A 13611-nucleotide genomic window follows, 5' to 3' on the forward strand; every position below is an offset into this window, starting at 1 on the left:
GAAGGGGAAGAAAACAGTAGAAAGAAAGCAATACAGGCAAACAGAAACAGTGATATGGTCCATCAAGAACAGATGAAGCAGCCTCAGAAGTTATAGGGGTGACAGATAAAGGAGGAGACTCTCTGGAGAAAGGAAAAAGAAACTGGAAAAAGGTGTTCCTTCTGCAGAGAAGAAAAGTGTGACACTTCAAAATTTGCAAATAATCCCAAAGCTATTTAAAATTGTTTTTATAAATTAAAAAAAGTTATTTAAAGACTATTTTCTCTTGAAGCAAATACTTATTTTTTATTTCATATTCAGAACTGTGGGCATTCTGACTGAGCAGGGAAAAGTGCACAGACCTCGATTTTAAGGGCAGAATTAAGGTTGCTGTGATGTGTTGAAATGGGAAGTATTCCCTCCTTTAACTGGGCCATGTACACCTGTGTGCTTCCAACAGTGCACATTTCATAAGTAGCACCAGCACATCACTTAGGAGAAATGTACCAGTGTCTCCATGAAGTCAGAAAGGGAGCAAAAAACCAAAACAAAACAGACTAGCACTAACTCCTAGATGGGTTGAGAGGGGGCCAAAGAGTAGATTCAGGACAACCTTCGGTGGCTAAAAGGAGCAGGAGCCTTCTCAGGACACTATCAGCTGAGGAAAAAAGTGAAGGGATGTCATGGGCAACTGCACATTTGAAATGTGTGTACTTCTCGAACTGTGCATACATGTACCATGCATTACTTCCAAAGCATACACCTGATTTAAATGAATATTGTAATGAACTTCCATATCATTTTTGAATGAGCCAGAGAAATACAAATCTTTTGTTTCTTCAAACCTACTGTAGCCAAAAAAACCTAACAACCCACTAATTTCAACCTTTTGCTTGGTAACTTCAACGTAAATAAACAGCTAAAAAAAGGATATTGCTGTAGTTTAAAAAGAGAAAATAATAGCTCTCAGATACAAAGCAAGCATGGAAAGTTTTGTCCAAAAAGCTGAACTTTTCATAACTTCAACTGCATGCGCAAAAAAGGATTATACTAGAAACGACAAGCAAATTTAACAATTGCATTTGCTACTCACCAAAATAAGTATGCATATAAATTATTTTCATAACATAATTCACACTGGAACTTTAAAGACAAATTAATCCAGCTAAACTCCCTGTATTTCACAAGAATACTTATTACACTATTCCCCAGCAACAAACTATGTATTGAATATGTATAAAGGACACGCAGAAACCTATGCATGGTATACATGACAAGGACTAACTTGCATAAACTTTGCACCAAATCTAGATGACTAAAGTCAGATTCCCAGGTCCATTGATTTCAGTGGGTTTGGTCTCTAAAAGCTGTGTGATCTCTAAAGAGCATCTGCCAAATGAATGATTCTGCTCCCAAACGTAAGAACCCAACATACCTCTTGAAAATGCAGAGGATTATTATTTAACTTTACACTTTTAAGAAAAATCATCAGAGAAGTGTTAAAGTTAAGGAGAGCATATGAACTTCCACTGACTGAAGAGGGGCAGTGTGGGGGTGCTGAGAGCCTGGGCTTTCAGCTCAGTGCACAGCTCCCCTGCTGGGAGCCCAGGGTGCTGCCACGAGGCTCTAGCTCCCCACTCCCAGTCAAGCTGTTGTCCAGGTTCCCAGCTCCCTGCTCTTAGTCAGGAGCCAAAGGGCTACTCCCTGGCCAGCTCTCACTTCCTTCTCCCCGCTGGGCAGCTACCGTGATCCAGGCGTGGAGCAGGGAACCTCAGAGCAGCAGAAAGCGAGAAGCTCTGAGTCACCTGAGCTCCTGGAGAGGAGTGGGGAGCCTCGGTGCAGCCAGGCTCTCAGTGGGGAAAGCGGAACCAAGAAACTGGACAACAGCATGGCTGGGAGTGGGGAGCCAGGTGAGTTCAACCCCCAGGTTCCCAGCAGGGAGCTCGGAGCCTTGGGGCAGCATCCAGGCTCTCGGCAGGGAGCCAGAACAGCAGGCCAGTTGGGGACAGGGAATGGGGAGCCTGCGGTGGTCAAGCCTGGCCGGGAGCAGCGGAAGCCCTGAGCTTTGGGGCAGCCTGGCCAGAAGTGTGGGGAGCCGGGCACTAGCACTAGCACACCCCACTTTCTTGTCAATTTAAGGGCTCTATTAAGAAGCCATGAAATTGACCAGAAGGACAGCCAACAGTCAATATAAGTAACCCATAGTGTCCACACGGACACTGCATCACCCTAACTATACTGACATAAGCCCTACACCTCTTGTGGAAGTGGAATTATTATGTCAGCATAGCAGGGCACTTACATAAGTAGGAGCAAGGCTGTATTGTGTTCGTTGACATAATTAGGTCGACATAAAACTGCCTTATGTCAACCTAACACTAGTGCAGACTAAGCTTCAGTCTGTCTTTACATGAAACCGGTCATGCTGAGACATTTGTTTATTTAAACTTGAGTGAGAATAAGTACTGCTGATTTTCTATCAGAGAAACTATTTTAAAAGAAACATTTTGTTCAGCATAATTTACCCTCAGTTGCAGTTAATTTAGTGATCTAGTGCAAAAGAATCATTGTTTTGATCAACACATATGAAGTCAAAAGTTTGCATCACAAAAAAGCAGACTGACACTAGAATTTCCATTTGGATATTTTTGTTGCATTAAAAAAAGCATTTTAGACATACAAGTTAATATCTTATGTTCAATCCTAGTATTAACCTGATTGATCACTCTGTTACTCTTATTATCCATTACTTTATACTGTACACTACTAGGATTCCATAAAGAATCTCGATCCTCACCCACGGTAGCTATCATGAGATATGAAACAGCATTTCATACTGGTATGTTTTCTCAAAGGTTCAACTCTTGGAATCACATGAGAACACCAGCTTTCATTAAACAAAGTTTCAACCCTTGCATTTGCAAAGAAAGATTGAAGATATGTGACCTCTTATGTTTCAATAAACCAATATTTTTAATCTCATGAATTTTAAGACAATTGTATATGGGGGCTTAAATATGTGATTTTTGAGTGCAGCAATATCTACGAAGGGCAGACCTGTCATGCACAGGACAGAATTCCCAATGGCTAGCACAGACATCTGTGAAATAATTACATTCTCCTAGTCACCACACCAGACCCCTATTTATCCTTTCCAACAATCTTAAGACCTGATCCTTTCCCCACTGCAGTCTGCTAGAATTTTGGAGGACTGGGCTCTTAGGAGATTTAACTTAAGGCCTAGGACTTAATTGATTTGTTGCAAGCTTTGCTGTACTAATAAGGTCCAGAGTTCTCCAAATTCCGGACCATGAACAAAAGCTCTAAGAACGCAACAATCTAGCTGAGTTTTGCTTGGCCCTGGCATGGCATGGCTGTTCTGGGGCCCCACTTATTTTTTAGCTAAAGAAGATTTGATTTAAAGCAAGTTTTAATACAAAATGGTTCCAGCTTCCCAATGTTAAAAAGACATTATTTTGAAACATACTGTATTACCAACATTTATATTCTCAGAAACTAAGAATCTAAACTAGCATTAAGAAATCTGGTCTTTCCTGCTTAAAACGTAACTCTTCAGATGAGAGTATTGAAAGTGTTCACAACTATCCTACAAACAAGCACTGGGAGAAGAACTAGGCTTTTGCCAAGAAAAAGGCAGTGTACTCCCAATTACTGATCATTATTCAGTAACTAAACATGCAATTGTATTGTTCTTATTTCAGCTTCACAGCTATAAATCACTTTGAGACCACAATCTTTTTTTTTTTTTTAAGTCTGTAAAGGTAGTGATGAAGAAAGCTACACATTTCTTGTGCAACAGGACATGACCACTTCCATTTCTACTATATGCAGAATCAAACAGCAGTTAATGCTGCTATGGTATCAACAGTCTTTCTTGGTTAACCCTACCTCACCTTTTTTTACCTCCAGCTTTGAAGGCTATAATACATCTACACTAATTGAATCAGATCAAAATCTACCATACATACTATTCATATAAACCTCTGAAAGATGTATGGTAATCAGTTGTAATCAGTTTTAACTCAACGTGCAATTTAACAGAAATTTCTCCCAGAGTTCAATATTCATACCATTAAGAGAGTGGTTGTTTTAGTTTTCAGTACACCAAATGGCAGTTTAATAGAAATAGTCAGATTTTATAACACCAACTAATAAAGAAAACACTGTCTGGCTTGAACACTTCCAATTCATTTTGGAATTTATTACTGTTACAGTAACTTTCTGCACTGATATATATATTGGTACTACTGTACCACATTCCTAACAACATGGCTATTATTCTCATTGTGATGCTGGGATAATACCTGTTAACAAAGTTAGGGATAGATTCTGTGCCCTCAACTCACAGAACCAGGAATACAGGGAAAAGTGTCTGCTGGTGCAGTAGCTTAGTTTTGTAAAGCTCTACTTTCTAGAAACAGAAACAATTTTTTAAGTTTCGTTTTCAAGCAAAACCATGGCTTGCTTTCATTTAAACCTCTCCCGGAACTGACATGCATACAAACACTGCGAAACTGTATTTATTAGTGTAGGAGAAGTAGAAAGTGAAACTAATTACTGTAATCTAATCCTGCAAACATTACTAGACAATAGAGAGAAGTTAAACTATGATGAACAATTCCAGTGAAGTCAGAAGAACTCATTGTAGTAAGTGTATGACCTGTAATAAGTGAAGTGCAAAAAGTAAACTACATAACAAAAGTAGATTAGATTTTTTAAATTATTTTATTCTTACAGGATAGGCAAACGACTTTTTTTTTTAAAATGAAGACAATGCCCTTTTAACTTCTTGTTTTGCTTGTTTTTACCTGAGATACATTAGTAATGTCAAGTTTAGTTTTCCCTGGTTTGCTGGTAGGCTAACTGAATGTCTCAAAGCATGTTTATTATGTACCCTCGTGAAATTTTTATCCCCACTCGAGTCCCTCGAAGCCAGATAAGAGCCAGAGCAGCAGAAAGGAGCTCTAAAAGCCCCAATTATGACTGGAGGAGAATTTCCCCCAGCACAAACACACAGCAGAAAACAACTAACTGTAAAGGCTGCCTTAACCACCCCTGGAATAGGGGATGCATTGGTGGAAGGGGGCTCTAGGGACATGTCACAGAACTGCAAAGATTTCAGACCACCCCAGAGAGTCTGCTGGAACTTAGGGCCCCAGGGCCCTTTCCAGGTACCACTGCCTAAGATCAGGTAAGCACAAAGGTAACTTACAGCCACCTTACCCAACCCCCAGAACTCCAGGCTATGAGTTCTGTGCTGCATCTCTAAGATGCACAGCATCTGACCTATTTTTAACCAAACAGGTAAAGATACTGAATCTTAACTTATATCCTTCATACAAAATCAGTTTTGATTATTAGCAAAATGCAAAACAATTTTTCCATGTCTCTTCCACTCACACTTATTCAGCAATTGCACTCAAATCTTGTAATAACATCATTTCACTAGTTCTTCAATCATCACAGAGTATTCCATAAGAGACAAGAACTCAATATCCAATTTAAAAAAAAACAACTCAAAAAATGAGCATTCCTACCCTTTCAGGCTCATTATATGTAACAAAAGCTCAGTTGTCCCACACACCCCCTTGCAGATCACTTTTAATCATCCAAGATATACTGATATTTGGAACACAGCTAAAAGAATATGTTTTTGAAAATATGTTTTAACCTTTTAATGCAAAGTTGTGTGGTTCTTTTATAAAGTTTTGTAAATGTTGTTCAGTAAAACCATAAAAATGAGCTTTGCCCAAAGTTAGGTTTTTTGTTTTGTTTTTTAACAAATTATGTAACTTCAAAATGGCTTGACTTAAAGAATTAAAAACAAGTTTATTAGTTAAAGATATCTTGTGCGTTTGTATATTTTGAAGTGGCTTTGATTTTTTGGGACTTGATCCAAAAGTCAGTCAAGTAAGGTCTTGGAGACAGAGACTGTCTTTGTTAAGTGCTTATACAGTGACTAGTACAATGGGATCCCACATCATGACTGTGGCTCTTAGATGCTACCACAACACACATAACACATCATGAAGTCACTGAGAGCATTTCCATTGTCTTCAATGAGTTTTAGATTAGGTCCTTTAACACATTTGTTTAATAGTAAATTCATAACGTGATCCACTGACTGAATAAATGTAATTCCCAATTTCACTAAGGTTGTTGTAAATCCCAATTTCACTAAGGTTGTAAAAGACAAAGAATGTTCATAAAATCCAGAAAATATTTGATAAATTATCATCCGCCGGGGGAGGAGAAGAGGCAGGGCAAAAGATTTTTTTATTGATCAGAGTTTCATAAAAACTGAGTTTTACCTGCTGTTGTAGTATTAAAATAATGAGAAGGGTCTGTGTTCAAGCAAAAGTTACACATAAGCAGCTTTATACACATACATCATTACGTATTTTTAAAATAGTCTCAACACCAACACAACAGACAACATTCCCTCCAAACATGACTTTATGTTAAACTCACTACAAATATTTTGAAGTCTATCTGAAGTTGATGCCAGCATACAACGAACTAAATGGTCGCAACACCAAGACATCATGTTCACAATACCACTATTTCAGTGGTTGTTGGTCTTAAAACCATAATTTGTATTAAAAAAAAGTGCACTTCCTAAATATTTTTATAGGGTGGACCACATCTTAGGAAGATGATCCTTTAGATAATCTCCCCTCCTGTTCACGACTGCATGGACTACTACTTCTCTTCCCCCACCATCCCCCATTTGTAACTGCATAATATTCTTCTAAAAACTACAGCAATTGTTCATGGAAAAGTAATATTAGGGAGTAATTTAACATATTTCAGCTGTCCTCCAAAGCAATTTAGTAGCAGGGAATAGGAAGGACGAGAACCACATGACCAGCCAACTTACCACAGGGCACCAGCAAACCACAATCCAAAAGTCTGGAAAGGGCATTTAATGGAAACAACACATTAACCTATGGAAGATGCTAAAAGAAAAAAAGCAAATTGTCTTTGTCCTAGCAAAGTACTATATACCATTTACAAGGACAGTGCTACATATTCTTAATACAGGATATTTCTAAAAGATGAGATGAGCTGCCACTTTTAATTTTATTCTAGTATGATCACAACCACACTGGCAAAATTCAGACCCCCTAGTTCAGCAGCAATGACAACAGTCATGGGAACTGCAGCATAAATAAAACACAAGCCTTTCTTGTTTTTTAAAAAATACATCAAACCACCACCAGCCAATCCTTCTCTGATTCACACACATGCCAGGGTAACCACTGCAAATTGGTACCATCTGTTGACTTTTCAGAGGCCAGTGTGAAATTAATTGATAATCGAAAGCCATTTTTTATTAGACAGGGGATCAGATATAGCTTACACTTCAGTTGAGTCAAGTGATACAGGGCTGAAGACATAAATAACCTGTCTACACTATTGCTATTAAATTTCTTACCACTGGTGAAAATCTGTGCATTTGAGTTTTGGTAGTATGCGCAGTGTCTGAGGGACATTTACTTAGGCCTGGTCTACACTAGAGAGTTTTGTGGACAACTGGTGCACACTACAATCACTCCCCTGCCAACAAAACTGCCCTGTTTTTTCGACAACATAAAACCACCTCAATGAGAAAGTGTAGGGCTTTTATCAGCAGAGCCAGGGTGACTCCGTATCAGTGTAGACACTGCCTCCCCTGCAATGGTGGAGGAGCTGTCATTCTCTGGAGTGGTGAAATTGACAAGAAATCCAGGGCAGCTGGTTCCAACTCCCAGCTGGGAGCAGGAAAATAAGCCCAGATTGCTGCAAGCCCCGGGGCAGCTGGTTCCCAGATCCCAGTTGTGAGCTGGGACTAGGCAAGCCACTGGCAGCTGGAACCTGGCTCTCGCCAGGACCAGCCAGGATGTGGCGGCAGGCGGCTGCCTGGCTCCCCAAGACAGGAGGCGTCCACAGCTCAGCTCCTGGCTGCGCACAGGGACATGGGTTGCTGTCGCTTGGTTTCCGGTGGGACACAGAGATGCAGGCAGAAAGCAGGCAGCTGCCGCCCGGCTCCAAGCTGCAAGCCAAGACCAGGGCAGTTGTCCCCGGCTGACCAGGGAGCATCCCACAGGGACCCCGGGAACCTGTCTGCTCCCAGCAGGGAGCTGAGAGCTGCCCCTTAAGTCAGTGGAAGTGCTCCTAGTGAGGACGCACTCCGCTGACCCAAGGAGAGCAGTGTGTCCATCAGACACCGCTGTAATAATAACAGTGGCTGAAAGTCTGACTTATTTTTCTAGTGTAGACAAGGCCTTAGAGTAAAACTAGAGGCTCTCCACAGCAGGAGTGAGACTACAAGTGTGTTCCTTTGAAAATACAACTTGAAGACACATCTACAAAACTGAAAGGCCAAATGTGTGGAATCAAGCAACATAAATTCTTTATCTTTTCAACAAGAAGCCTGATCAAAAGCAATATTTTATTGTCAGGAGAACAGGATGAGAGTCAGGCAGGAGCCAAAAATTATCCAAATATTGGGAATACCTCTGGACAAAAAAGCTATCAACCTATTTACCTTTATTAAAATATTTGTATCTGAACATGGACATTACAGATGACCCCATAAATACTGAACAATGTTTCAGAATCCCAAGTTGGACACAGCAACAAGACTGATAACATGATCCTGGTTTCTCTTTGTGTCAAGAGATAGACAGCAAATCTCGAGTAATGCAAAAGTCAAGATGCCTAGAAAACGTGACGGAAATAAAGATCCAATTTTAAACAGATCCAGATTCTCTGACCCAGCAATGAAAACAATATTAGTCATTGTCTATACTAGAAAGGATTTGCTGGTATTATACCAGCAAAGTCTCCAAGCGTAAGAAGTTCTTTTGCTAGTATAGCTGTGTCTACACTAGTGCTTCTGCCAACATAGCTATGCCAATAAAGGGTGAGCTTTTTTTACCCCCACACTCCTAGAGAACATAATTATGCCCGCAAAACTTTTAAGTGTAGATCAGGCTCCTAACATGAGTGAACCAAGATTTGAGGTTAACTATGAAGCATTGTACCAAAATAAACCTGTATTTTAAAGTATTGCAAAAGCTGCTAATTACTTCTTGAGTAACAGAAAGAAAGAAATCCTGATTAATCAGTTATTGAGAACCACAGTTATGATGAGTACGGGTATTCTGCTGACTCAAAGTAATCTCCTGGAAAGCTAATAATACATTCGTATCTTATATGTGGTTTCTCTGCACTAGCAGAGGACAGCCATGAGACTTTCAGTCCTTGCCTACAAATTAACAAGCCATATTCCTCTCTCCACTCCATCTGCCAATAAAACAAATTCCCCCCATTTTTACTACCAGTTCAGCTAAGCCAGTGGGAATTGTTTGTAAGTCTTCCCAGTTTAGATAAGGTACTAGAGTCCATTTTCTTTTACATAATTTGCTAATATATTTTCTATAACATATTACTTGGCTTATCTGTTTAAATCTGTCAGCATGTAAACTCTTCATTGCCTCCATTAAGATTTGGAGCTGTCACGTAGAAGACAAAATTTGCAACCTAAACACCAGGTTGTTTTTTCACATGCATCTCAGAGGAAATAGTTATAGGGAATGTAGTATAAGGGAGATTTTTAATTTTACATACAGCTGATAAATATAAATACTGGATATTAAAACTAAAGTAATTTTGCATCAGTTTTTTGGCTTGAAAAATGAATGTAAGTTTGTGATCTAAATCCTCTGAACTGCTGAGGTTTAATATTAACTTACTCAGATGATAGCATACAATAAAACTATTTGCATTGTATGTTTTGTACCATACCTACCATAATGGTGCCCTTAAATGCTTCTGCAATGCAAATAATAAACTACTAGCAGCAACAAGATTTTAGTTTCACAGTTCTTGCTAATTCAGCTCCTTTTTCAAAGTTTTCTTTTAAAAACTGATCCTAACCAACCATCTTCCAAGTTTAACTTCCACTTCAGACAATTGTCCACTGGACCATCTGACAGCCATGGCTACATCTACACTAGAAACGCTCCAGTGGCACAGCTGCAGTGTGGCAGCATAGTCACTTACTACAGCAACAGAAAGGGTTCTTCCATCACTGTAGAAAATTCACTCTCTGAACTGCGGTAGCTAGGGTCAGTGGAAGAATTCTTCCATCAACCAAGCACTGAGACTTTGATTGGCTTTACTACATTTCTCAGGGGTGTGAAAATTCACAGACCTGAGCAATGTAGATAGGTTGACTTAACTTTCTAGCATAGACCAGCTCCATTGTTTTGATTGTCAGATTAACTGATAAAAAGAAATGTAATCATGCAGATCTACCAGATATTGTGTTTCTATAACCCAATCTCAACAATAATTAAGAGCTATTCAAGTACATTTCACCAGTAATAGCATTTTATGTTAACTTATTACTCATGAAAGGTGTCATACTTGTAGCAGTAGAAAATGAAGTTCTCTTCTATTCACAAAACACAGGTAACTGGCAGTAAGACTTTGCAACAGAAGCCCGTTAGCACACTTCAATTTAAATTGGTATTGAACACTTAAGGAATGAGAAGATAAATTTAATCCATGTTCATTCAGCCTTTCCTTCCCTGCTGAAACTCTCAACAAAAGTGCAAATTATTGCTAATTGCGATAGCAATCTTTGAAGGTGGGCACCTCTCTCAAAGGGCTTATCTAAACCAGAAAGCAGTACAACTATATTAATAGTAAAAGCAGAACAACCTGCCAGTTAGGACAGCTATACTGGTGTAGTTATTTCCATATGGGAATACAATCACAGTCACTTTTATACTAGTATAGCTACATCCATAGCAGAGCTTTTAACAGCTTTGCTTTAAAAAAAAAAATCACCCTCTGTAACAAAGTTGCACCGATAAGAAAAAGTGTAGACCTGGCCTAATAGGAAACGCACTTAAGTCACCAACTCATTTCATTAGTTAGCCAATGAATGGCAACAGATAATACCAATTTTCAGCAGTGACAAAGTTGAAAGGTTGCACATCACCACCAGTTGCTTAAATCCAACTGGAAAAACACAAATTGACAAAACTGCTATACAATCTTCAATTTTAATAAGACCTCCAAATATATTTTACAATATTTATATTACTCCACGTATGTGCTCAGAAAAGCTTCTGCTTTAAATATCTACGGATACCAGTTTTTGTATTTTACATTTAAATAACACCTTTCTTCCCATAGTTTCTTTATACAGCATAGCACCTTTCTCTTCAGAGAATTACAAAATACATTATAAAATACAGGTACTACCTTACAATCCTTAGTCATGTGATTATTTTTCTCTTCGATAAGTAATTCTGCGAGTTCAACAGGACTACTCATGAGGACTGGGCCCTGCATATCTGTGCCACTACTGAAGTGCAGCCACCTCTGAAGTGAATGGAAGTAACAAGACCTTACACTCCAGAGCACACTGCACAATGATGGGGGAAGTGCTTTTACTAGAGGCACAGCACAAGCTACTATTCATTTACATGTGTGCCACAGGATATTTAGGGACCTCTACTCATCGCATTTGAGCACACCATGAGAGAATCTGCACATCCTAACTCCATCTAAGTAAGAGAATTCAAAAGTTATGATTGTGACAGTCCCCTCTCCACTTCTCCTCAGGCATGACATATGGCACCTTGGTTACTATAAACCCGTGCTCCAACTAGACTGATCCACGCACTGAAATGTATTGATTTCACAACCTTACATAATTAGACAAACAGAGGTTTGTTCATAACTTTCCTGTTCAATGAAATCAACATGAAGAAGGAAAACACTCCAGAACTGTAAAGGCCTGGGGAGATCAGCTCTAAAGGTCTTCTCAGAGGAGGACTGCAGGGAGGTAAACGTGTGATTGCTTGGGGAGGAGTGGGGGGCAGGAATGGTTGGTTTGTAGGGGAGGACACAGAGAAATGGGTGGCAGAGTCGGGAGGGGCGAGTTGTTTACAATGGGCGCTGCGTGAATGGCTACACCCCACATATGTTCTCCTGGTGGGAGAGAAAAATGCCGGGGGGGGCGGGGGGAGGGAATAGGACCTCAGCTAATGCAGAAGAGATCTCATGCCATATACACACTGCTCACAGCAGCCACTGCCACAGCCCCCAGCTCAGCCCGCATGCCGCACCCTCGGCTCGGCCCGGCCCGGCCCAGCCCAGCCCGGCCCCCTGCTAAGGTCACAGAGCCAAGCGGCCGGGAGAAACGCCCCAGGAGGATGTTGAGGCTCCAAAGCCGGGCCCTTGCGTAGCCCGGCGGCCGCAGGAGGGCTTCCCCCGGCGGCGCGGGGCGGGCAGGTCCCCGCGGAGGGCCGGGCACGGTCCGTACCTTCTGGGATTTGCTCTGCTGCAGCACATTCTGCTCCACGGTCATGGCCCCGTCCCGGCGCCGCTCGCCGCGTCCCCCGGGCGCAGAGCAGCAGCAGCAGGCGCAGGCGGCCGCGACGCGGGCAGCGGAGAGGCAGGTGCCGGGGCCCGGAGTCGGGGAGGACGCAGGCGGGGAGCCCGACTCGGCGCGACGCGGATGTGCCCCGCAGGGGGAGCGGGCGGGGCCGGGAGCCCTGCGTGCTGCTGCTGCTGCTGGGAGAGAAGCGCGGGGCCGCTCAGGCCCGGCTCGCTGCCGCCCAGCCCAGCCCAGCCCGGGCCCTGGAATGTGCCGCCAGCTCCGCCCCCGGCCCGCCTACTGCCAGCACCACAGCCACCGCCGGCCTGCTCGGCTCCCAGCGCCGCACCATTGCTCCGCCCTGCCCTCCTCCGCCCTCTGCTCTGCCAGCCCAGCTCAGCTCAGCTCCCTCCTCCCCATCTCCCCCCATCCAGTGACCCTGTCTTCCCTCCGCCCCCCTCCTCACTTGTACTACTTGCCCTCCCTCTGCCTATCTCTTAACTCGTGTTACTGCCCTCCCTCTCCCTTCCCACAACAACAACAACTCCCCGCCTAGGCACTGGTGGCTGCTGTTCTCTCCCGCTGCTGATGCCTCCTTCTCTTGCTCCTCACAAGCAGTTCCTAACTAACCACTAATGATATTACGTCTTTCTGTGTTGTCTTAGTGCCTGGGATCCGCAGTCATGGATCAGGACCCCACATTGTCCTAGACACGGTACAAGCACAATATGATACTGACCATCGTCCCCAGGGTAATACCTCTCCTCCTTCCCACCTACTAGCTAGTGTTCTTACATTCCACCTTCTCCTGGGCCCTGGCAGCAGTACATCATCTCTTCAGTCACTAGCATTACATCCTGGCCCTCCACACTCATTTCTCTTCCTACTCTGCCCAAGAGGAGCTGCAGGACTTAGCTCTTCCCTCCCTACCCAGTCACCAGTGTTAATGGCCTCCTCCCCTTCTCTTCAAGGGCACCGGCAGCAGCTGAGCTTCTACCTCCTCATTAGTGGCTGCCCTTAAGGAGAAGGATGAGGAGGACCCTCTAGTGCTACTGGCCCCTGTTTTACTCAGCAGCAGCAACAGTTTAGCTTCAACCAACTCCCTACTGTGATTCCTCCTCCTATCTAGCAGTAATAGAAGTTCATCTTTTCCTTCCACACCTGGGCATTAGGGTTGTTATTTCATTCCTCCCTGTTCTCTCCCCCTTCTTTCCTAATGGTGTGAACTG

The 13611-nt window shown here is 42.3% G+C and overlaps 1 protein-coding gene across 4 annotated transcripts in view; it reads right to left on the bottom strand.

The window, feature by feature from the left end:
• USP25 (ubiquitin specific peptidase 25) overlaps positions 1 to 12622 on the bottom strand; it is a 139505-nt gene extending 126883 nt beyond the window's left edge. For 2 of the 4 annotated variants that reach the window (XM_067543212.1, XM_067543196.1), the window contains exon 1: positions 11263 to 11965. In XM_067543212.1, the coding sequence (XP_067399313.1) occupies positions 11263 to 11352 (90 nt within the window). In that variant the 5' untranslated portion in view covers positions 11353 to 11965. Of the gene's footprint in view, positions 1 to 11262; positions 11966 to 12328 lie in introns of those variants that run through there. The other 2 variants (XM_067543203.1, XM_067543220.1) reach the window with 2 other exon arrangements.
• Positions 12623 to 13611: the final 989 nt, after the last annotated feature.

Source organism: Emydura macquarii, unplaced genomic scaffold (genome assembly GCF_026122565.2).
Source record: "Emydura macquarii macquarii isolate MOO-44397 ecotype Brisbane River unplaced genomic scaffold, CSIRO-AGI_Emac_v2 contig_75, whole genome shotgun sequence".
In the NCBI taxonomy this organism is placed as follows: domain Eukaryota; kingdom Metazoa; phylum Chordata; order Testudines; family Chelidae; genus Emydura; species Emydura macquarii.